At 38.8% G+C, this 26610-nt stretch overlaps 1 protein-coding gene across 1 annotated transcript in view; it reads left to right on the top strand.

Annotated features, from left to right (window-relative positions):
• Positions 1-16439, top strand: part of RSPO2 (R-spondin 2) — a 113568-nt gene extending 97129 nt beyond the window's left edge. The window contains exon 5 of the mRNA XM_039549967.1: positions 14367-16439. Within this exon, the coding sequence (XP_039405901.1) occupies positions 14367-14476 (110 nt within the window). The 3' untranslated portion in view covers positions 14477-16439. The remainder of the gene's footprint in view (positions 1-14366) is intronic.
• Positions 16440-26610: the final 10171 nt, after the last annotated feature.

Here is a 26610-nt window from a genome sequence, read left to right as displayed (position 1 = left end):
TGGTAAAAGAGAAAAAGAAAATGCTTCCAGTCTGAGTTACAGAGAAGGAAACTGGCTGTAATAGGGGTTTAATTGTCCCAGTAGAGAAAATAAACAATTGAGAGGATACTTGTAACTAATTAGATAAGTATGTCACACCCTAAATGATCCAGTTGTCATCCACTATTAATCTTACAGGACAGTTTAAATCAACATATGGAATAGATTGTGATAAATGTGCTGGCCAAGAAATGAGTATTTGCTAACATGATGAAATAATTAGCATTTGGTAGAGATCAGCCATACCTCAATGTGAGAAGCTGATAATCACTTAGCTGATCTTGGTCCAAATTGATAGTTCCTTCCCGTACACAAAACAGTATCAGCCAGTCCAAGTATGCAGCCAAAGTCATACATTTGTGTTAATTTTCTTCCTAGTAGCTGGTACAGTGCTTGGATTTAGGATGAGAATAATGTTAATAACACACTTACGTGTTGTTTGTTGCTGCACAGTGCTTACACTAAGGCAAGGATGTCTCAGCTTCTCATGCTGCCCTGCCAGCCAGGACAGCTGACCCCATCTGAACAACAGGATACTCCAGACCATATGGCATCATGCTGAACAACAAAACTGGGGGCAGTTGGCTCAGGGCTGGCAGCTGCTTCTCAGGGACTGGCTGGGCACTTGCTCTGTGCATCATTTGTTTTCTATATTCTATCATCATCATCATTGTCATTGTCATTGTCATTGTTGTTGTTGTTACTGTTATTTCCCCTTCCTTTTCTGTCCTATGAAAATGTCTTTATCACAACCCATGAATGTTAGCTCTTTTCCAATTCTCTCCCCCCATCCCATTGAAGAGGAGTGAGTGAATGGCTGTGCAGGGTTTAGCTGCCTGTTGGGTTAAGCCACAACTTGCATGTCTGGTTTTTAGGACCATGTATTCCAGTCCAGGCGTTTTTCACTCATGCATATAAATCAGAACTGTAAAGTTCTTCAGCTTGAAAAACAGCTGTAAATTTGAAGTTAGTGAAGTCTAAAGGGTTCAGGTAAATGTTTCATCATCTCTTGATCTTTTGCAAAAAACATAAAAGCAGTAAAGTAGCATTCTTGGAAGACAGTTGGCACAAGAAACATGCCAGGAAACTTGCTAGTGTTTTAGGACAGTGTTCAAACCTGTGCTCTGGCTCTGTTTATTTTCATATAAACATAGAATGGTTTGGATTGGGAGGGACCTTAATTATCCTCTAGTTCCAATTCTCCTGCCATGGCCAGGGATGCCACCCACCACACCAGGTTGCTGATTTTATTCATAAGTTGTAGCACTTGCAGCTGGCCACCAGTTTAGCAAGGACTGTGGTTTGTGCTGCTGTACTGTATTCCAGGATGGGCTCTCTCTGACTGCCAGCCTCAATATCCACTGGTGGAAGTGCCTCTGGTGCACAAAGAATTATTAACATCAGGCATTTCTAAGCAAAAATTAAATAGATCTTGAACAGTTTCAGTCTTTAAGCTGATACTGTCACAAAATAATGAAGGCAAGATCTTGCATACATTAGAATCTCACCCAAAGTAGCCATAAGACTATGATGATGTGGAGCAGGAATAGCACATGCATTTATATTTTTCATATGGTTAATTAAACCCATAGAATCATTCTGTACATACTAGGGTTTTATTGGTATTAGAATAAAGAATTTCTTTTTTAAAAAAAATGAAACTGATAATTACTTCTCTCTGTGCTTCTAATCAACAGTCTTTGATGTACATCTGTTTTTTAAGCACATCTGTACTGTAACTTCCAGTCAGGAAAAGCCTTTTATGGCAAGTAGCCTTTAAGCTACACACTGTGTTTATTTCACATATTCCTTTTCCTTTTCTTCTTAAGAAAGTACCCACACATTTTCCGTAACTTTCAGTTGAATTTTCAGTGAATATCTACTTTAAAATGTTTTATGCAAGAAAAACTTCAGTTTTTCAGTTTAGTTTGGACATGTTGTTTAAACTGATGGTAGAGGTTACAGTACTGTCTTTCTTGCAGATGTATCTCAGGATAAGAAGAGAACCTAATTTGTCCACTCCACATGTATTATTGGACACCATATTGTATTGCTTCTTATATCATGTGATGTCAAGACTGTATCCAGCTGCTGTGTATATGAGGGGGATCTGAGGGGAAAGACAGCCTGCTGTGGTGCTGAGAGCATCTACAGTGCTAGGCTGCTGTAACAGATGCTGCAGACCATTCATTGATTCACCTAGCAAATCAGTCTCTTACCTCTGGAAGGGGAAAAAAGGCATTTTTTTGTTGTGTTCTTCAGGTCAGTGCTGAATGTAAAAAATACATGCTTTTAAATACAATGCTTTTAAACACTGATGCACTTAGGGTTGAAATACATACTCATTATTTAGCATATTTAAGCATGTGAATAGCTCCTGTGGATAAATTTATTGTCATGGACTTAGTTCAGTAAAACAATTTGCAGATAAGCCTTTGTTCAATTCTGTGTGGTTGCTGTACATTGAATCAGCACTGCCCTGCTGTAGGTGTTGCTGCAGCTGTCCAGAGGAAGGGACACAGGAGTGCACAGCTGTGCCAGAGGAAGGGACACAGGAGTGCACAGCTGTCCAGAGGGACACAGGAGTGCACAGCTGTGCCGGAGGAAGGGACACGGGAGTGCACAGCTGTGCCAGAGGAAGGGACACAGGAGTGCACAGCTGTGCCAGAGGAAGGGACACGGGAGTGCACAGCTGTCCAGAGGGACACGGGAGTGCACAGCTGTGCCAAAGGAAGGGACACAGGAGTGCACAGCTGTCCAGAGGGACACGGGAGTGCACAGCTGTGCCAGAGGAAGGGACACAGGAGTGCACAGCTGTCCAGAGGGACACAGGAATGCACAGCTGTGCCAGAGGAAGGGACACAGGAGTGCACAGCTGTCCAGAGGGACACAGGAGTGCACAGCTGTGCCGGAGGAAGGGACACAGGAGTGCACAGCTGTGCCAGAGGAAGGGACACGGGAGTGCACAGCTGTGCCAAAGGAAGGGACACAGGAGTGCACAGCTGTGCCAGAGGAAGGGACACGGGAGGGCACAGCTGTCCAGAGGGACATAGGAGTGCACAGCTGTCTGGAGGAATGGACATGGGAGGGCACAGCTGTGCTGGAGAAGGGGACACGGGAGGGCACAGCTGTGCTGGAGGAAGGGACACGGGAGGGCACAGCTGTCTGGAGGAAGGGACTGGTGTGTGCACAGCTGTGCCGGCAGCCTCCAGCAGCACAGGAGGAGCTGAGCCTTCTGGCAGGCATGACACTGTGCTTCTGTGGGTTGACAGTTTTAGTACAGCCTCTTCTGCCTGCAGAGCTGTGACTTGTAGTTGCTGGGTTGGTGGGCACTGAGGAACAGCTTGGACAAAAACGTCCTCAGCAGCTCCAGCTGGATTCAGAAAAGGGGCATTCCCTGTAATTGTAGCAATACTGGTTTCATTCTGAAAATACACTCTATGTTTCTAATGGCTTTTCCTAGACACACATTTCTATGGTGAAGGTAAATAACAGACTTGGGCTCTGTGGCACCCCACTGAGAGATCACATTTTGCTTATTGCAGCTTCTGATGTAAAAGGTCTTACAGGCATTTGGTTAAGTCCAGCCCAGGTTGTTTTGTTTTTCTTTGTTTGGTTTTGTCATGCCATCAGAAGAGTTTGACCAAACATAATTACTTTAAAAGTAGAATCTCTTTTTGTGAGACTAAGTCTGTACATTCATACATGGAAAGTTTCTGTGAAGTTTGTTCCTTTTGGATCAATATTCGCAGCTGTAGAAATGAAGCTAAACAGAAGCATCACAGCAGTCATGCCCATAGCTACCTATCATACTTGAATGTGTTCAGACTTGGAACATTTATAGACCTATTGAATTTCCTTTATCTTTACCACAACATAAAATTAAAGCATTTGCTGGCTGGATATCTAGGAAAAAGTGGTGATGGCCTTAAGATGTTTCTGCAAGCATTACTATTTGTTTTAGTTATATAAACATCTTTTAGAAAAAGAAATAATGTGATCGTAATGGTAAACCATACCATGGGGTAGACCCTGTGATATACTATAGAGTAGACCCAAAGAAAAATGTAGGTTACTTTGAAAAGCAAACACAATTACTTTTCATCTAGTTCAATGTAAAGTTATCCTGGAGAATCAAAGAGTTATAGAACTAGGAATACATACCTGCAGGATGAGGAATGGCGTCTAAAAAGCAGTGTTTCTTGAAAGAAATCATGTGAGTCCACTACAATATAGAGAGAAAAGTTTCAAATGCAATTCTTTTCTGTATAACTTTGGTAATAAGGAGGAAGCAAAATAAATCTATTTCAGAATTCTGACATCCAGGCTGAGACCTGTATTTTATAGAAGATATTGGGAAACTAAAGAGATAGTTCAGTTGGGAACTGTGCAGGTACAAGTAAAAAAAATTTATACAAGGACTACACAATAAGCTTTAAAGAAAGGTGCACAGAATCTGCCATATGTTTAACTTCTCAGGAAGATGATGAACAAATATTTGTCTACAGTCTGATCTAGGACAGAAAAGAATAATGAGAAATAATACCTGGATAATAAAATTTAAGTTAGGAATTGGACAGAAATTCTGGCAGTGGAACAATTAACTGCTGGAACAATTACCACAGTGTTGGATCCTCCATCTCCTCTTGTCTTTGGATTTAAATTGGACAAATTTCTTCAACAAGTTAGTAGCCTCAACAGCATATGAAACTAATGTTTGATTTCTCATGCTTATGTAAGAGATCTCACTAAAGGTTCCCTTGACCTCAATTCTCATTTGCAATCACTGCTTCATCTTAAGTTCTAAGCAATAAAACTTGTTTTCAATTATATTATTATAAAGTGTAGGCATTCTAAAAGTGACATACATTATCTAATTTCCCTATCTATGTATTTATTATTTAATCTACAGACTTTGAAAAGATGCTGCTTTGAAAAGGTATTAATTATTAGGGCCTCATAGGCAGTCTTGGGAAAGTAAGAAAGCTACTGCAACACATTTAGGGATAAAGCTGTGTAACGCAGGACATCCTTTAACTCCCGACTGGCCACAGATCAAAGATTGTGACTATCTCTATAGTAGTTCACTAAAGTTGCTGGGGTGTTACCTGGCCCTGCATTGAAGGGCACAGGTTGGTCCATATCCATTTTGCTCAGCTCAGAGCTCCCAAGCCAGGGACATGCCTGCAGGAGCAGCCCTGGCCTGTGCTGCCTCTCTGGGAAGGACAGGGCTGCCCCAGATCAAAGCATGACAGGCAGTTGGGGTACAGTGTCTGGAGATGTTCTCTAACGCTGCTGAATTTAGTAATGCAGGTCTACCATAGAGAAGTCTGTGGCCATAGTGTGGTAAAGGGAAGTCCTCAGAGCTAAATTTAGATCAGTGGTCTGATCAAATGTCTGAGGAGAAGGGAAAGGTGTGCACTGTATGCACCAGTGGAGTTACAGATAAACAGACACTAACCTGATCAAATTCAGGCAGGCACTGTGAATATCCTGAGCACCTTGACAAGTATAAATCCAGCGACTGTCAGTGAGCAGTGCAGGTGCAGTAGTTCACCTGGTACACTCCTCAATACATGAGAGGAATGAGGTAATAATTTTACATCCTATTAAAAATAATGCATTCATATTCACTTTCAGTTATTATTCAGGAGTCTTTCTGCTGGATTGTACTTTAGTTTGTAGTCAGGTGTTTAATTTAGCCTCTTTTCTTCCTGAACATCTGTAGGATTTACTGTGCAATATTTGAAGAGAGACAGGAGGGATAATAAAAATAATTTTTGAGATGTTTCAGTTATAAAAAAAGAAGAAAATAAAATCAAAGAAAAAGATCCCAGAACAAATTTATTCCTCAGTTCTTTACCTGAATCCTTGAAGGGAATTAAAAAGGACTAACCCTTCATGACTATTCCACAGAAGAAAATATATCTCTAAAAAAAATCAGCTTCTCAGTATAATCTTCGTCTATGTAAGAAACTCTTAATTGAATAAAATGCAATTTCCAGTATGAAATTAAACCTTCGGTGTGCCACAAATAAATATTGTTTCAATAGAATTCATTTTTTATTCCCAATATGATGAGATAAAAATAAAATGAAGTAAATTCACTTGGAAACAGGAAGAAAAATAAAGAACCCACTCTGAAATAGTGAGCAGAGAGAGTTTAAAGTCAGATTAGTATCCAGTCAAACCTAGAGAAGTTCAAGCCAATTAGAGTTTATCTATAACTGTTGCCTGTAGAGTTAGAATATATTTACATGTGCATGCATACTCTTGACAGTGTATAATTTTTCTTTTATTGTTTTGAAATTTGCTTTATATTGCTCTGTAAAAGGAAGGAAAATAAGCAAGCCCAAACCTTTCACTGTAAATATTTTGCTTGGCTCTGCTTGCAAAGTATCTGATCTGACATGGTGTTGATTAAGATAAGAATAGTGCGTACCCTGCATGCAACTGATATTCATATTGTTTGAATTCTGAGCTAAATTTACATTAGACAAACATTTTGGCTGCAGTGGAGACTCGTCTGTTTTCATGCAACTGTGACTGAGAGGACAGTGGGACCCAACATTTGAGCATCTATTCTTTTCAGTTAAACATGGGTCTCCTATGACAGTTTTACAGAGTTTCCATGTCCTCTTGAGTTTACTAGTTTTCTTCTTCCCCAGGGGTGCTTTCTTTTGCTTTCTTCTCTGAGTATGTGCGTGGATTTTAGTCTTTCAGTTTCTATATTCTTTCATGAATATATACTTCTACAAACAAAATATAGTGTTCCTGGAAATGTTGGAAGTGGAAGCCAGGTTTCAGTTCATGTCTCACTGCCATCTACTGTATACACTGGAAAACTGCACTGTGGGAAATGCATTGCATTTCAGTTGTGTAAGATGACTCTTTTCCCAGTTAATTTGCCCTAAAGTTGAGGAAAAAATCTACTGAACTCTCAATAGTCTGTGACATGCAGATTCCATTCTTTGTGTAGGAATCAGTATTTCTTAAACAGATGACAAAATCTGATGACACTCTATATTGTCCAGAAGGAAAGAAAATCAGATTATAGTATTGCTTAGTTAGTTAGTATTCGGGCCAGATGAAAAATAGACGTGTACTTTGGGAGAAAAAGAATACCTCACTTTGCTTATTCTCGTCCTAAATAGTAATACCTTTAATTTCTTAATTTCTTTAATTTCTTAATTTCTTTAATTTCTTAAAACAAAAACCTAGCAGGATTTAGATACAGGAACTTGAGATATTTTGATATTTCTTTTAGTTGAATAATTAGTCTATGAATCTTTTAAATTAGCTTTCATCTCAGTAGCTGATGTCTGGTGTACACAAACACCAAGTATATGCAATACTAAGTGTTGGTTGGGATAGATATTATAATTTATCCAAAGCTGTGAAATTGAAAATAAACTAGCAGGATTCTGGATGTCAGGAAATGAGTAAGATACCACTCAGATCATCTTTGCACTGAGTGCTTTTGTAGTGATTTGTGTAGAAATTACAAGGTTTACTCAGAAGTTTTTTCTTGTCAAACAGACAAGAATGTACTCAAAACACCAAACTTTGTGTTTGCATAAGAGAATTCCTCTTCTTACTCTACAATTAATTTCAGCAGGCTGGGAGTAGACATTTATACCATTAGCTATCAGTATTACACCAAAAAGCATAAAAGAAGACCACTAAGCTTGCAAACTCAGGCATTTCAAAGCTGAAGGAGTGCCTTCATTTGCTTCTTATTTTTATCTGTTGTGATGATGGCTATAATTATGATATGGGTTGTTTGTTATTTTTATTCAGTAATTGTTCTAAGACGTCATTTGCTCAATATTATTTAACCCTTGCAAATGAAGAAAGAATGATTAAATAATTCCTTACTTTCTGTGATGCCCATTGTTACCATATTTCAGTGCTTTCCAAATGTTAATTAACCCATCTTTACCCATGGGGATTTGAAATGGTATCGTGAGCAGCTGATGTACTCTGCGTGATCATTCCATCCCTTCTGGTGTCTTCAGAGGCAAATTATGTGTTCACAAGACTTTTTCAAATCACATGAGAAATTCACCCAGGAAAATGAGGTTTTCTGACGCTTGAGTCTTTCTGTTCCATCTCCTCAACCTTATTTCTTTTCCAGTGTCACCATCTAAGACCAAATGTCTTTCACTCCTTTTCCGAAAAGATATTTTACTTTGGCTGATTTCCTCCAAACCATATTCCTCCTAAAGCACACACTGAGCACAGCCAATTTCAGCCTTAATGTTATGGTATTAAAAAATCCACAACTGCGAACTAGTTTAGGAAAACTGTCATTAATTTGGTAGCAGGTGACCACTGGTAGAGATGCCCATGGTGAGTGGTTTGTGAAGTTGTTAAAGCTCTTTATGTTCCCTTCCTTTCGATCACTTGTCAGTGTTGGTTTGTAAATCATGCTTTAGGAAGAGGATGACTCTGTAGCAGTGAGGAATTTTTTTTTCCATTGAGTGTGTGTTTATAAGATTTCTTAAAAAATTATGCATTTCTCTAGCAGTTTCAGTATCCAGAATTTTAACTGAAAGCCCTGGGAAATAAATTATTTCTGGGGAATAATTTCTGGACTGAATTTTGTGTTTGCTTGGTTTTTGGATTTTTGCAGTCAGTGTTTATGTATAGTTTGGTGTGAGGTGCAGATGGAAAGTAAGTGATGAGGCATTTGTTGGCCTGTGCACGACCAGCGTCTTGCCAGAGGGGGCTCCTCCAGAAACTGCTGTGAGGAATGGCTGAGGGAGCCGGGGGTGTTTCCCCTGGAGAAGGGGAGGATCAGGGGAGACCTTATCACTCTCTGCAACTACATGAAAGGAGGATGCAGTGAAAGTTCTGTATATGAACATCCACGGAAGGGAAGCAGGCACTCGCCTCTAAATCCCATCATTCAGTAATCATCATAGAAGAGAAAAACGTTTTAAATAGGGAAGGGAGTATTAAGCATTCTGAGAGCTCTAATATGATGATTTGTATGTGAGACTGCTGAAAATTTGGGGAGAATTACACTGTGAAATAAAACCGCAGAGGGTTGTTTTCTTTTTCCCTTTTATTAAATGTTTTAAATTTGCTGCCCTCATGTGGCTGTATACTGTACTGTCTCTGCTGAAACTCCCAGTGGATAGAATTTGTTAGGACAGCAGTACATGCAGCAGTGTTCATGCAGCAGGTGAAGGACAGTTCAGACACTGAACTGGTGCTTCCTGGCTGAGTCAAGGATCTCAAGAAATGTGGCTGGGAGTCCCTGTGAATACATTTGCTGCCTTTTAAATCTGGAGGACCAGATTTAAGACTGTCCTGGGTGTTAAGAATCTGCTGCCCAAATTCTGTCTGGAGAAAGCTGCCTTTGCAGCTGTCAGAAGGTGATAAAGGCTTCTTCTGAATCAGGTAATGTGCATCCCCAGTTGACCAGGTGGGTCTGTCCAGAAGGAATATGCAGTATTTCCAAGCATCTTTCAGCTTGGAGCATGAGACAAACCAGACAACTGAACACAAGTGCATGTGTTGTAGGAGGAACGCTGATAAAATGGTACAAAAGCAACATTAAAAAAAGAAAAAGAACCCAGCAAGATCCAGCTTAAGGTTGTTTTTGGTTTTGTTTGGTTGGGTTTTTTTTGTTTGTTTGTTTTTGGGGTTTTTTTGTAGCTGTTACTCTTTGGTGTACAGACAATTGCTGTGTATATTAGCATAAATAATTTTTTTCAAGAATTCATGTTACAATTGCATTTTCATCCATATGCTATTGTACCATCACCTATATGTTGCCATTACAAGATGTGATACAAGGTTAGTTAATGATAATATTTCACTGCATACCATATTAGTTACGCACCTACCTGCCTGAATTAAGTGGTCCAAACAAAAGTTTAATGGATAACACTTTAAAGATAGCACCCATTGGGATAAGTTATTTAGAAAATAAAGACTTACTCATTGGTAATTTATAAAGCAAATTGCAAAACCAATTTTTTAAAAATTGGAATAAAGAGTTTAAATTAATGGCTTTACCAATATTGCTTCTGCAAAAATAACCTGTGCAGAAGTGTGAGATACAGAATGATAGATAGGGCTTTCAAGGCTTTTTTTTGATAGATAGTTGAACACTGAATTCAGATACATTTCACATCTTTCTTGGGCCCTATACATTTCAGTGTATGCAATGACTTTACAGAGAATTAAACAAATTATGTAAACCATGTCAGAGCTGACTTTGATAACAGAAATTGAGGAGCCTGTTTTTAGACAGTCAGAGATAAAAAATGCTTTTCAAGGAGAAGCTAGTTATCTAGTTAGTATGTAGGGGAAACCACAGTCAAAATAAATATAAGAATACAGAAGCACAGAACAGTGCTCAAATATCCTGCTCTTTGCATGAATTATTTGTATTTGCTCCCCTTGCTGCTAGCATCAAGGTCTTAAAAAAAATAAATATAGCAAAGATTTAAGATGAGGCCTGATCTGGAGACCTGTAACCCAGAAAGCAGAAACAAGGTGCATTGCCATCCGCCAAATGACATCCACTAGGAAGGATGTAATGTCACTTAAAAGATTAGGGCTGACTGGATCCTAGGAAGTTGCAATAGATTGTTTGCTTTCTTGAATACTGCTTCTGATCAGGAGGGGTTTATAAGGTAGATGGATCAGACTTAATATCTCAGGTATTCATATAAACAGAGAATGGTTTGGGTTGAAAGGGACCTTAAAGATCCTCTACTTTGAAACCCCCTGCTTTGGGCAGGAACATGTTCCACTAGACTAGGAACATGTTCCACTAGGTTGCTCAAAGCCTCATCCAGCCTGGCCTTGAACACTTCCAGGGACGGGGCATCCACATCTTCTCTGGGCAGTCTGTTCCAGTGCTTCACCACCCTCACAATAAAGAATTTCTTCCTGTTATCTAATCTAAACCTCTTCCAGTTTAAAACTATTTCTTCCTGCCCTATCACTACATGCCCTTCCTTGTAAGAAATCCCTCTCCAGTTCTCTTGTATTGTCACCTTCTGTTCTGTACTATAATACTGTAACCTGTTTGATAGTGATAAAATCCCTCTAAAGAGACAGAGTCCTTTTGCTCACCCTCCTCATTTGCTTCAGTGAGGAATTACCTTCTACATGCCACAGCAGGTTCTGGACTGTAATACAGTGATGCTAAAAAATCCATTCCTTTTCAACTGCACAACAGAGCCAAGCATGGCAGAGCCCTGCTGCTTCCTATGGAGAGATGAACTTGGGATCAGGGCTCTTGCTCAAAGGAGCAAGAAGTGAGCGTGGCAAGGTGTGGGGAAGGCTGTGCACACAACCTGCACGTGAGGTTTCCACACCTGACCCATGGCACAGAGCAGAGGTGGTTGCTGCCATCCTGGCCCCAGGGGACTCCTCCATTGGCTGTCCTTGTCCAGTTTGTCCTCCAGTTGGGGAACTGGGATAGCCTGGCTCACAGATCCTTTCAGAGGATCTACTTTGCATATCATAAACACCATGTTCTTCAAAAGACATCTAGCAAGATATTCAGTAGATACTTCTGTGTGCTTCTCCTGATAAAATAAGCATTGTGATTGAAATCTGCATTTAATAAAAGTTGTCATGCATGGAGGCTTCAGCAGCATACTTTTTTGAACTCTAGTCTTTATAATCAGTTTTTTCTTGCTAATGTCTAGTCTCTGATGTGTTCTACTAACAATATGGGAACTGATGGTTAGCCAAGAAATACCTTTTATATTCAGTTTTCTGGTTAAAATAACATTTCGAGTTTGGGATTCTTAGCATCACCAAATCATCCGGATTTTCTCTGTGTGGTTTAATACTGTCCTGAAAATAATGAAACTTAATCTGTATACAACAGGGTAATTTGAGATATAGTGAGCAGCCAAAGAGCTCCTAACAGAAGAACAAACTATCAGTTCTCAGTGGCTCAGGGATGCTGCCACTGCATGGTTTGCTAGTCCCACAGCACATTTAAAAGAAGGCATTTGGCCTTTGGTTTCCCTTGGAATAAAAAGCAGGCACAGAGACAATTGCTGCAGAGCAGCAGAAGCATTGTAATGTACTCATTGCACACTGACATGTAAAATAATTGAACTCTAGTCCAGTTCTTTTCTATTTTAATGATACAATATGGGGAGCATGCTGACAATTTGATTTGATGTTTGTGTTGCAGGAGCTACTTTCTAAGGCTTAGCTAGAGATACCAGCTGTGTTGTGTGTCGTTTTATCAGTGCAACTCAAAGTCTTTAGAGGAAAAGTAATAGAATCTTTAACTGCCTTAAACTTATAGTAAGCAATTAATGTAGTTCTCTTGAGGAGGTCATAGAGAAACTAGATGAGACACTGACTGAAGTTAATATTTCTTTTACTGGTTGGTCTATTTAGTGAAAAACCTCAGCCAGTAAGATCACTGAGCTGACTGGGTAGCAGATTTCCAATAAGGCTCCTATTGAATCTGTTGGTCTAGTGAGAATCAATTAACCAGCAGAATTGGTCACTCTTCTTCTATTATTTCCCCTCATCTACTCCTCCTTAATAAGCATTTCAAAGATTTGGGTCAAAAAATTAAGAATATTGAAAGTGCAAGTTAGAATACAGTGTTGAACAGTACATCCATGCAAGTTCTGATGCCTTGCAATATATCAACTAGTAGAAATCCATAAAAAAAATTTATATGGAAATTTCTATAATTCAAACCACTTTACTGTAATACCACTTTGTGTCAAGTGTTCCTTCCCTCTGACCTCATTAGGCATGCCTCGTCATTAGATACACTGTTACTAAAGAGTTTTAACTTAAAAGCTGCTTTGATTAATGCTTGGTTGGACTGAGGATTTATTGTGTAGGATTAACTAGATTTAAAAATGGCAAAATGCCATAGTAACTTTAATGCCAGACTTTAATGAGAAGCAGAAGTAAACTCCAAGGACCCTTATGATTTTTAATATGGACTAAACTCATGTGCTCATTACCTTAATGTTCTGTCCTATTTTATATACAAGTACTCCAATAATTCCTAGAGAATAGTAGCCTAGAAAGTGTATTACAGATGTGTAACCTGAAGTATATAACCCTATATTTTTAATGAATCATAAATTTTGATAATTTTATAATCAGATTTATTCAGTAGTATTATCAAATAGAGAAAAACTCTTTGCACTGGTTTGGGCCTTTTTAACTAAAAAACAATATAGGAGTAAGACAAAAACAGGCTGGCAAACATTTGTCCCAATTAATAATGTACTGACAATGTAGATGAAAAATTCATTTTCACATTTTTATGTAATCTGCTAATTGAATTTCTTTTTACTGTCTTCTTAAGTTCATTTAGTGCTCCTGAAAGTTTACAAAGTTGGTGCTTCTGAATTTAATAACCTTATTTTTTTACCATTGATCACGTATTTTAGTATATGATACTGCCAAGAAAATCCAGACCATTCTCACATCTGACAACATTTGGTCGTCTCCTTAAATCCTACTAGACTTGATAGGATTTAAGCATATACTTAAAAGGTAATGCATTGCTCAACGAGGGCCTTTGTATCTGACATTTTTTCTGTCCATACTATCTTTGCTGAGATAACCAAAGGGCACTGATTTATTATTAGATGTAAACAGGAAAAACCTTTTCATTCAAAAACCTTGTAAACTTTTTTCTGAATTGATCCTGATTTCCTAATTTTGTTTATTTTTCAGTGAAATTCCAATAGTAGAAGCATGTAATGAAATGTTTGTTTCTGCACAGTTATATGCTGTGAGAATTAGGCACAATGTGCTAATAATAAGTAACAACAGTTCTTCAGAGAGGTGGTACTGTCTCTGCCAAAGTGTGTAGGATGGCATCCAACCAAGTACTTGGGCTGTAATGCCTAATTTGTCATTGAAATCACAGATACATTGGACATGACTTAAATAGGATTACTCACTCAAGCAAATTTACACAAGGGTCTAAGGCGTATATCCAGCTTCGACTGAGGTAGGAGTCTGCATACTCATTTGGCTTTGGGCCTTGGGTACTTGCATAACGTTGCTTGTGTAGCTCTTACCCTGCCAAAAATGAAGCCTGCATCAACATGGTTACTCATACCAGAAAAATTGTGCCGGTGGACAAGTGATGACAGTCGGGGATCCTGCTTCCTTTTGTATCACACTGAAAACCTCTGTTTTCACTGATGATTGAAGCTCTTTAGCCAGCATTACTGTTGCAGTACCTATTCATAATTTCTATACTGCTGAGTTGTTTTTGTTGGGGTTTTTTATCACTTCTGGATTCTTTACTCGACTCATTGCTATTATTTGTTTTTCCTTTTTTTTTTTTTCAGGGAGAAGGCCAGCAAAAACGAAGGACAAAAAAAAGAAGAAAAAGAATTTGATGGAAAGGGCTCAGAAGCAGCACAGCATCTTTTTAGCAACAGATAAAACAAGCCAGTAAAGACTTGATTTTCCTTAATGTATTTTTTTGCAAAGTGCACAAAAGCTGCTATATGCTCCTGCACATGGATGCACTACAATTCAGCTGCTTTGACAGTATTGGTGGCAAATAACTTGTGAAAACAAAGCCCACAAGCTTGTTTGTTTTATTTATATATTTTTTATTTTATTTTTTCCTGATTTTTGACCTGAAGACTTCAAGGTCAGGAGTGCACTGAGTTGGATCAGTGGAAGTGGTCCTGAAGTGCATCAGAGATACTCTTCTGAGTGCCTGGTCAACATGTTGACAAGGAAAGAAACCTATGGAGCACCAGTAGGTGGACTTGTGCATATTTAAATAAATAAGAAAAAAAGGAAGTCTTGGAGGTGTAGGTACTATTGCATTTATGGCCTTTGTTTCCTGTATTTGTACATTTCAAGAGTAAATGGATATGAGTTACCTACTTAGGGTTAATGTACATTGTTCTTACACCTGCTACATCGATACAGTTGTGTGATAAAACTGCTTTAAGACAGCGCAGGATTCACTTCTTACACTCACCGAAGCACAACAGACTCTGTGTGTACATATTACTCCATCTACATATAAATGAACATATTTACTGTACATCTATGCATTTTTAGGTATAATACTTTATACATGTTTAAAGGTATGTCCTGTTGGTTCTAGTAATATACTTTTAAATAATCCAGTAAATGTTTACTTTTTGCTATGTTTTAAGTATCTTCTCATGTTCCTCAATAGTTACAAACTGGATTTTTTTTTTCTCATTTGCAAAGCACACTCATTTGCAGAGCTACCTGGCACTGACACTCACAATGGAGTGTCAGCTCTGAAGTATACTTGCCAGACTAGTAATCCACAAATTCTTTCTTCTATTCTGTACTTCTGTCTCAGCCCCCATATATTTTATCTCAGAAAAAGAAGTTTAATGTTTTTTAAGATGAGACACGATGATGATAGACATTTTGAGTGTCAGGAGAGAAATTATTTGTAAAGTTCTTGGTATCTAAGACTGTATGTGTAGTTTGTTGGGGTTTTTTTTCCAATGTAATGCACAGTGTTTTATTTCAGTTAGTCCTGATGCAGTCAGATAAGAAAACAAATACCTGAATAAGGGAGAAACAAAAGTCATATGAAGTCAGCCATTCAAAAGTATAGAAAACATCAATGTCCCAGTATTTCCAATTATTTCTAGATGCTTAACAAGTTTATTCTGCAGCTGTTGTTTGCTTTAGGATACAAAGGTTGAGACAATTTTCTATGTAGGACCTTAAGATGGCTCAGGATGTGTAATTTGGTAATCTAGCATTATTAGGCTAGCTTTCAAGGTGATTTTTGAATTCCTGACAGGAAAAGCCTACACTATGCCTGTTGTTTAAAGCTGTCACTTAAGAGAAATTATTTCAGTTTTAGGACTAAAACTTGCATACTACCTACACAAAAATGAAACAGCAAAACAGACCCCAGACTTCCACAAACCTTTTTTTGACATATACTTTAGAAAAATCCCACAAATACCAGTTTTAGTTTTATGGGTTATATGCTTTTCAAATAAACTAGGGAAATAAAGCATCTGTAAGCACAAACATATCTGTATTTAGCTATGACAAGTGTTACTACCAAAATGTGAGTAGTTAGACACATATGAATGTTCCATCAAACTGCTTGTGGACTTCCACTCAACCGTGAGGTTTTCACTGTATGTTCATATTTACCTAGAACATAATGTTACAGACAGTAAGATTGTTCTAATCCTGGGATGCTATTTTGGACGTAAAATGCTCGCTTCAAAAAAGAAAAAACCAAAAAACTGTAGCTGTCTGTTTGCTTATCGGTTATCAAATTTGGCTGTAAGTGCAGTTAATGCCCTCATACAAACCTTTCAGTAGTGGTTACAAATATTGTATTAGGCATGTCATGGAAAGAATGCTACAAAATACAATAAAATGGTGTCACAAGCCTCTGAGTAAAAAATTTTTGGTCCTTTTTAATTCAAGTAGCATATTCCTTTGGAATTGCATGCATATAGAAGAACTGGAGAAGGTGGGGAGATGCAGATTTTCTTCCACTGGATTAAAAAATGTGAGGATTTTCCATACAGCTGTTTTGTTTGAAAAGACCCTGAGCGTTAGATGTACATTGATTTCTCCTGTCCCGGTCACCTTCGCATTTAGAGTTTTCTTGGGAGTGTAGAATGAAAAAATTCATCCCTAAGTAGCAGATGCCCTGTGTAGTTCCTTCTTTGTCCTAGACATCCTGCCTTTGCATGGTGGACCCTGCCAATGTGTTCATAGCACTGGGGCTTTTGTAGGATCATACTTTGGAGGTTGGAAAGGATGGTTCCTTGGACATTAGGAAAAGGCTTTGCACTGAGAGGGCATTTGGTCACAGGCTCCTCAGGGGAGTGGTCATGGCACCAAGCCTGTCGGAGTTCAAGGAGTGTCTGGACAATGCTCTTAGTAATATGGTTTAGTTTTAGGTACTCCTGTGAGGAGCAGGGATTGGACTCAGTGATCCTTATGGGTCTTTTCCATCTTTCCATTCTCTATTGGAAATTTATTTTAAACTACAAAAGATTCAAATTAGGAGGATAAAGAACTTTATATGCTGTAGTCATTGGTTTTAATAAGCTGTTACATTGCTATGATGAGTAGACAGTGCTTTTTCAAAAGCATACACTATTTTATATCTTACTCACATGTCCCAGAAGAGGCAGTTGCACACTGCACTGTGTATTTAGGATCTCTCTATTCTTAGTTTGCCTTCTCTTATCCTGGCCTCCTAATATGTCTCTAATCAAAAAACAAAACAAAACAAAACAAAAAAAAGAAGAAGAAAGAAAAACAACCCCAAGTGCATCTTTAAAGCAATTATTTTGTGGCTGACTGGTCTTTATTGCATCTCAGCTGCTCTTGCTAGTGAGAAATTATTGTTATTTGTCTCTGTTTATTCCTGGCAGAAAAACACAATGTTGCTTTCCACATTATGGTAATGCAAACCTTCCATATTACAAATGTCATTTTAAGGACATTGTTCTCTTACACCTGTATGCTTCATATAATGATGTCTGCAAGAGAACCGTGAATACTTACAGAGCTTACATGATGTGTCTCCACTTATGAGTTACAGAAAACTGCAGACCAGAAAAAATAAAGTATATTTTCATCTGAGTTAGCTAAAAACAAACTAAAAATCAATTAAATGCCATGTTAACTTTTTTTAATGAAAACAAAAATATGGCTAAAATCCTGATTAAAACCTTATAAAAGGAGAAGACAGATTTTTTCCAGACAGATTAAGATCAAATTTAGTGCTTCAACTTTGTTATGCTGATGAAATAGAACATAGAATAAAAATAACCGGGTATTTCTGGCACGAGTGCCATGCTTTTTTCAGTGGGTGATGTTACTGGAGGCTGATGCTACCACTTACCAGAGGGTATGAGAGTTTTTTGAATTCAAACTCTCTCTCTTCACCAACGGAATGTATTTGCCTTTTGACACCAGTTCACTTTCGTGTCCAATGGTGTAAGCCAGCATGAATTCCAGTAAGCTCTAGACTGAAGTTATTTTGGACTGACACCAAGAAGAACAAAATGTACCCTTCTCAAAGTGTAACCCAGAAACCACTGTCGGCTTTTTGTTTAGTTCTTTACCGAAAGCTCTGTGCTGAACCTGGCATTGTTTCTTTCATGAGAAGCTGTGGTGATCTGTTTACCCACTGCTTTTCTGACCCCATATTGTTCCTTCCCACTTTCCCTTGTCCCTAGCCCTGGCCAGTCCCTTGGGCTCTCCCTATTGGTTCCTGTACCCCAACTCCACCCATGTACCGCCCCTGAGCCCCTGACAAACCCCCCTTGCACCCGGATCACGAGGTCTCTCTGCCTCTGGGGATGGCTGGGACAAGATCCTCTGAAACCCTCATGGAGGGACCCTTCTCGCCTCCTTCGCCATCGCTGTGTTGTAGAGCTGGTAGCTACTGGAGCAAGAGTGCGGAGCTGTCTGAAATGGACTACAGGAGGACAGAATGGTCTCACTGCCCTAAGCAGCCCTGCTGAGCTCTCAGGGAAAGCTGCAGCTTGCTAAACCAAACCTAGCTCTGCAACAAGAAGCCTCTGTCCAGGAATGAGGAAAGGACATTAACTTTAGGAAGTATTAGAGCAGCCTGATCTGCAGGACATCTGGGAGAAGAGCAACCCAGTATTTGAAGTGCAATTCCTCTCAGAAGTGAAAAGCTGTAAGAAAAGTCTGAGAAGAGAGAGCATCTGAAGTGAGCCCAGCTTTTAGCCCATTGCCAAACTCTTATAAACTTCAACTGATTTTTTTAAATGCAAAGTACTTCTGTCTGTGAATAATGAACATACATCTTCAACCCCAGTTAAGCTGTATGTTTACTTAAAGGGCCAGTAATATATCTATGGTCATGCCAGCTGCAAAAACGCTTCCCAGCCTCCTTGTTTGCAAATTGTGTCTTCAGTGACACTCATATAACACTGTTGATTTTAACTCGGCAATACTGATGAAGCTAACTAACAGTTCATAGACCACAAATGAATAAACACTGAAAATGAGCCTGGTTTGTTCTACCCCTGTCACTTTTCAAAATAGAAATTCAGCTCAAGAAAGCAAGCAGTAGCAGTTAGAAGATACGTCTTGGCTTGCAACTATTTCTTAGCTTCCCTTAAGTCTTTAAGGGGGCTTTATGAGAAAAATAAGAGTTTTGGGGGTTTAGATGGGACTGTATGATTTTTTTTCCCCCTGAAGTCCTCTTTTTTAAATTAGAAACTGCAGTGAGACTTTATGTTTGCTTTCTGAGTGGACTTGTTTGCCATCTACAGAAGCTAAGGGCCATAACTGCAAGGGGGCTCCTGATATTTTGCCCCAGGATTGCTTCAGTCTTTTATTTAATTGTCTCGTGGTAGGTACATGAAAAGTCTTGGGGACATGGAGTGCAGCCACAGGATTTCTCTGTCACGGTTTGGTGCTCTCCTTTTGGCCTCATGTTCTTGTTACGCTGTAGCCTGGCTTCAGCAGGAGCAAGTGAAGAGCTTTTCTACCATAAATGTCTTCCAGTCTGCATATTCTCTTGGCTAGGCCATGTGATTTCTAACTCTAAGGTTGATCCTAGTAATTTATTTTGTGGTCAAATATTTTCTCTCTAAAGAGAGTTAAAGAGAAATTCAAGGACTAAAGATCTATAAACAGATGATCAGAGGACTAGGCAAGTATGTATTCTCTCACAGCCATGATCTAATACAGGAATAGGTAAGTGTATAGGTAAATACAATGACCATCCCTGATCCAGTGATTGCAGATGCTGAAGGAGTATGAGATCAATGAACAGCAGATAATGTCTCAGTTATTTCACAATATTGCCCATTGGCCACTGTTGAAGACAGAATATTAAGCTATTGGTTTGACTTGTTAGAGCTTGTCTTTTAGGCTTTTGTGGAGAAGTATGTAGTGTTTCTTGCTCTACTAAGATAGTTTAGATAACAGTTTCTCTGCCCTTTTTTTTTTTGGGTTCATAATGAATTTATAAATTCAAATCGGTTCAATCCCAGTTCAATGGGATTGTTTAAAATCAAAGTCTTCAACCGGTTTTCTTGGGACTGTTGATAAAGGCAGTCACTGATCTTAGCAGGGAAGGTAAAAGGTCTTTATCACCTAAAATTATATTTGACTTTGAACTAAAACCGTGGCAGTTTATGACAAGGTGATAGCTTGTAGAAACTTGGCAACAGTAAGAAAGATGTGGAAGAAATATTTTTCATTCTTAATTTAGTATGCAGTTACGATAAATATGTATGAATGCTGAATGATAGCATTTTAAAGATCCATAATGAGATGAACAAAATTGTGTTTCTTCTGTATGTAAGTGACTGGAGTTCTGCAATGCTGATAAATTGAATGAGGCAATATTTCTTCATTTTTACTCTCGTTTTGGTTTTATTTTTCTTTCATGCTAACAGTGCAGCACAAGGATTTGGGGGTTTTGCCTACTCTTTCTTCCCCTCCCCTTCTGCTCCCTGGTGCTCCGTCTGCCGTAATTCAAGGGATTCCCACAAGCCCTAAGATGCAGATGCTTTGCAATATGCAGCCGCCTTGCAGATATTTTGGCATGTATTTCCCAGTTACACAGCCAGGCACTCTGAAGAAAATCCAGATGTTATTCTGAGAGAGAAATTAGGTAGCACATGCATTCTAGATAAGTATATTAATTCTTACTGTTTCCCTGGTCAGCTTCATTCTTTGAGGTAAGAAGAAAAAACAGATGTATTTTCTGGGAAGCCTCCAAATCCTCTTCTTAGAAAAGTAGAGATTTTTGACTATACTGGAATTGAACAATATTGGTGTGGTTTTAAGCAGAATGCTGCTGCTGTTGTGCTGAATGGACAGAGGAGATGGAGAACTCAGCTCTGCAACAGAACTTTGTGCCACAATTAACCTTATCATAAAATTACCTTTGCCTTATTAAAATGGCAAGTAACAGATAAAAATATAGATGAAGGCTTCTTGAGCAAATAAAGATCATTTAAGGCTCATGGACTCTTTGCTAACAATGAAGAAAATGTGTGCATTTCAGCCTGGACTACTGTACCACCAAGGCATTATTCAAGACCAGTCTTGAATCCTAGGATAAATTTCTTAAGATCTGGAATAGGATTTGAAACATAGAGCAGGCCAATTTTGATTTCTTCAGTGCAATATCATGGAATCGTAAAATGGTTGAGGTTGGAAGAAACCTTAAAGATCATCTAGACCTTCAGAAATAAACTCTGCAACCAGTTTGATAGGTCAGAAAGACAACATTAATTTATTCAGCATGCTGGGTGCATAGGGATAGCTCCACTTAACATATACACATACTTTCAAAACTTTTCACTATTAATCTTAGCAAACAAAGAAATTAATGTTCATTGGCTATACATTACATAATTTTTATCATTAATTAGTATTCTGTCTTCTATTGGTTATTGATTTCTCACTTCTTGTGCTAATTAGTCCACCCAGATAGGGTTTCAGTACAATTGCCAAATTGTCCTAGTTAGTTTCTCTGTCTTGGGGTTCTAAAAAATGTCTTTGTGGTCCATAAATTCCGCATTTCTTGCACCCAGTTTCATCAATATATCTCTCTCCCAGGCTTTGTTAACCCCCTTCTAGGTCTGAGATCATTGAATCATATCAAGGTTGATTACAACTGCTTTAGTACAACTTAGAGTTCCATTAATTTTCCCAACCTCTGTTCCCACAATAGCATCTTATCACAAACCTTGCTAAATGCTGGCTACAGTGGCATGTGACAGAGTGGCTAATTGCACTGCTTATGATTATTTAAAGCAATTAATTAGAAAATCCATCAAAACAATTATATTAGAAAATTATAGCAAATTATTAGGAAAGTCATATAATTTACTGTGCACTATATGGTACAAAACTAAACATTAATCATGGCTAGGGATCAAACACTCTTGTGTTAAGGTTAAAATAATTTTCCAATGTCTTCCCCCACTGCTGCATAGATTCCTTTTTGAAGAAATACAACTTGTTTGGTAACATCCTGAAGGACTAGATGTGCATATGGCCAGAAAGAAGGGCAGTAATTTTTAATTCTTGTATAAATGTGTCTTTACAGTTGATATAGTATGGCTGAGGGCTGAGTCACAAACCTTCTTTGACTTTTCTGTGGTAGCCAGACAGTTTGGAGCTCCCACCCATCTACTCCACAGATTCCAGGGATCATCACTATTAAGGAAACGTCCCTGTCCAACCATCCAGGACCCACTATGGCAGTCACTGTCACACCACCTGAGGTGGGACCAAGGCCCCTTCATGGCTACACACCCCACATTCACGCAGTCAGAACAGGTTTCTTCACCGGTTGGACCCTGAGTTTCCCAGAGCAGAGCCTCAGGCATCGAGGTCCTTCAAATATTTAATGGTGGTGCAACAATTAAATAACAAAATAACAACTTGAGCTGGTGCCTCCACAAAGGGACCTTGAAGAAAACCCTGGGCTTTTATACCCTCGCAGTCCAAGTCCACAAAAGTCTGGGGGTCATTGGCTCCTGCTGAGTCACTGAGTGTCCGGTCCCCTGGCCAGGTCCCAGTCCTCATGACATTTGTTGTGGAAACAGTCAGTAGTTCATGGCCTCTTTCCTGGGACTGTCACCACACAGAGCTCAGCCTGCAGCTGGCACTGGCTGCACACTGAGCTACGGGCACAGAACATGCTCCTCAGCAATTGTCACCAGCCTTTGTCCTCAGCTATGCTCGTTTAGATCCATGCGCGTCATTGAAATTGAAATAGACGGAAATGCATCTGTGTTCAGCAGTTTATAAATGACAGCACCTGAGAAACAAATGCATACCATGTAATGGGCTGCTATGTTGCATTAATCTTCAGAGTGGAACTGAGACTGACATCTAAGTGCAGGTGCTTTATTAGATCTTGCAGCTGACTTGGTAGATCTTGCTGGGGTGAAGCTATCAGACACCACTGTGTTCATCTTGTTGGTGAGCTCCCAGAAGGCACATAGAGACTTCTGTGAATCACCATGAGTTTGAGTAGACACAAATGTGTAAAAATACAGACTCGGCCGTATCCCATTTTTTGGAGAAAATTCATACTGGTACTCAGTCAGATTCAGATAAATACAAAATCAGACACATTCCAAAATTTTCTTCCCAAGCTGAAGAACAGTATGATCTTAAGGTAGCAGGAATCCTACCCTTAAACGTCTTGGAAGTTATCAGATGTAATCAGAAGCACAGGCTCACAAGCACTGTTAGTCAGTGAAGTCTCTCCATGTGTAGACACCACTTAACTTTAGACCCTCAGAGCAAAGCACATCTAAAATGTGTTTTTTACTTACATCTTTAACAACTGTTTAAAGCAGCAGTAAGAGATGATACGGTGTATGCTGAACTAAAAAATGTATGTTGCACAGGACACAGATCTTAAGAGGAAAGGAGAGATCTCACAGGCTATGCCCAGCTGTATCTATAGAGTTGTTTGAAGTTATGTGCTATACAGGGAATCACATGACACATTTAGAGTACTAGTTGAAGGTTAGACACTTGGATGAATCTGGGCAGTATTTTCTTTGTAAATAGGAACAAAAAGATACCATTTTATTTTTAAAAGCTGGCCTTGTAGATGAGCTCTCCTTTACTTCTTCCCGATGGGTATGTGTAGATAAACCGGCTGCCTTCTTGGGGAATAAGTCCTTTTTCTTGACTTCATGAAAAAGAATAATTGTAAGGGCAGTTTTTCATTAGTGGGTGACAACAACAACTCAAAAACTAGCATAAGCTTAATAAGCCCTTGACTTTCTGAAAATCCCCACATTTTTTCCACATTTTAACCAATCCTGGATCTCAGGATCATGGGCGAGATGGAAAGCATGTGTGCAAACATGAATGTCTTAACAGCATTGGAAGCCATTGGCTTGGACTCAATGCCTTACATATTCAAAGTAATTTCAATGCCAATTATGCAAATTGCTGCTTAGGAGGCTGAGAGCTTCATAATTGTTACATAGCTTTTTAAAGAAAATGCCAGGTTTTTCATTTTTGTGCTGTTTTTGTTGAAAAAAAAAAAAGGAAGAAATAACTGTTTCTACCCTGAGTTCTTTATTTCAGTTAATGCTTCAAAGATACATGATTGCAAATTGCTAACCAGAATTGAAGTAAGATTGATATCTGTTAATTGGCAAAAGTACTTTTTAAATAAACCCCCCAAACTTAAATGTCTAGTTTATATAAATAACAAGTTAAAAGGATTCTTTTAATGAGAAATATTTGGAAGTGTGAAGCATAAGACTATGACATAAATATCAGAGCTGGTAACAATTCAGTGCTGTTTTCACAGTATCTTGTCAGAAGTTACCGTTTTATTTTTCAGCACATACTAATTTAATCTGAGTTTTTTGTTGGCATGTTAGTGGGCATAAGTTGCAGGTTTTAGGTCTCAGAGGGATTTAGTGACCTGTGTGAGAAGGCCATGAGCTATACTGTGATGTTCACAGCTTCTTCCAGCTGAGTCTGAAAGAAATGTTAACAGTGGTAAAACCCATCCCTGATCAAAACTCAGTTGTTGCCATTCAAGAATATTTTAGAAGGACAGCTGCAACTCCTGGGGATGAGAGATGCACTCTTAGAGCAGGAGAAGTTCCATGCTGAAGGGAGTATGGACACTGGATCCTGTGAGCAGCTCAGACTGGTGCAGGTACCTGTGATGGACAATAGCTGTGGGCAGCCGATGCTGAGACAGTGACATGCCTGAGGGACTGTGGCTCATCATCTCACCGGATGGATCTTGATGGATTTAGTATAATCCAGAGCAGAAGGAAGGAAAATAGAGACCGGGAACAAAGTAGGGTAGGGGTTTTTGTGAAGGATTTTTTTTTTTTTTTTGTGTGCGTGTGTGTTCTTTCTCTCAACACCAGACTTGGTAAGCAGAGATTTGTGTTCATTGGCACTCCAGAAAAAGTCCCCAAATCTGTACTGCTTTGGTCACAACCATGCAGGTTGAAATCGACTGGTAGAGTTTATAGTGTTGGGGTCCCAACTTTGCATGCAAAATTATTTTTTCTGTATGTATTTGTTTTGCAATATTCTCCAAAACTGTTTTACAAATTTGTTGAGTTCTTGTGGGAAATGCTGAAGGCCTGGGAGAGCTTTCAGGATGGATCCTGATGTTCATGGTCTCTTACTTAGGATCAAAGAAACAGAAATATGTATCAAAAAGTTTGTAGCAGTAGAAAAAAGGCATGTCGAAATAACATGTGACGCTATAGAGAATAGTGGCAGACTGCTTTAGTCATACTATAAATGAGCTCAGCTCCAGTTTTAATTTAGAAAGTGTCCATACCCTCAGATGCTTGACATGAGAAATGGTGCCAAGTTGAGGGAACTGCTGACAACATTCAGATTAGAGAAATAATAAAAAGGTCCTGAACAGATTAGGACTTCAGACAAGACAACAATTTTTCTTTTCCCAATCGGAAAAATACCAAAAATCTGAAAAAAACTATAAGGAGGTAGAAAAGGAAACTAAGTGTGTTGGTTTTGTTGGCAGCTTAACATTTATTTTGGTTCTTTGCTTCCTTGAAATTTTCTCTGAGGTTGTGTGCAAATATTTCCAGGTAGTTTATTGTCTAAAATGATGCATTTGGCAAGAGTGCTGTAGAAACCAGTGAGTTTCAATCTTTTAATCAGTCTTTGATTAGAAATGGAAAAACAGCATTAAAAAAGAAAATAATAAAAATACTTTCAGTAAGGAATTCATTTAGTTTTTCCATTTTGCTATCTCAAAATATGTGTCAACTGGTAGCTAGTAATAGTTTTTTGCAGATAGTAATGGCAACCTAGAAAAGAAACAGATGCTTAATTTCACAAAAATTGGAGTTTTTAAATGCCCGCGTGTTACAGGATCTCTGATGACAGCCTTCTGTCTCTTTGGTAAGACTCAATTCAAATCCATTTAACTATAAGCCTGTGTTTTAAGGGGCCTTGGCTGAACATGCTGTCCTTGAGGCACATGCCTTAGCAGAGCCAGTACAAACCATGGCTCCCTCAGTCCACGAGACGGTGCTTGAACATGAGTTGATGCTGCAGGTTTGCTGGCTCAACAAGTAGGAATTACTGTAACTTGTCAAAGCTGTGTGGTATTGCAATGTAAATCCTCTTCTCAAGCATCAGTCCCTTGGGTGAATGTTGAGTCCACAGTGTTCTACAAGGAAACCTGTCAGCGCAGAGCTGGAGCTCTATCTATTGGTCTGTGTTGGAAAGCAGTCAGAGAGAGGTGTGTTAGTAGAGGGAAATGTATGAGGGAAACTAGTTTTCCCATTGAGAAGATTTTCACGTTTGGCTTTTGTAATAAATGGTTAAAATTTTTTGGGGTTTTTTTTGGTTGAGAAGAAGTTAAAAGTTGCTTGTTAGAGGAGTGGGGGTATGCAGTTAATGAGTTAATTGTTACTGCGATTGTACGGGTGTAATGTTGCCATGTGCCCACCAGATGGAGACACCAATGGGGGAAAGTAGTGGGTCTATAGAAAGGAGGAGAATGTTCCATAATGTTCTTAAGACAACCCAATAATCATAATGTAAACACTTTGAAGGATTATT

This window comes from Corvus cornix, chromosome 2 (assembly GCF_000738735.6).
Source record: "Corvus cornix cornix isolate S_Up_H32 chromosome 2, ASM73873v5, whole genome shotgun sequence".
NCBI classification, from domain to species: Eukaryota; Metazoa; Chordata; class Aves; order Passeriformes; family Corvidae; genus Corvus; species Corvus cornix.
This window is presented reverse-complemented; position numbering and strand designations above follow the sequence as displayed.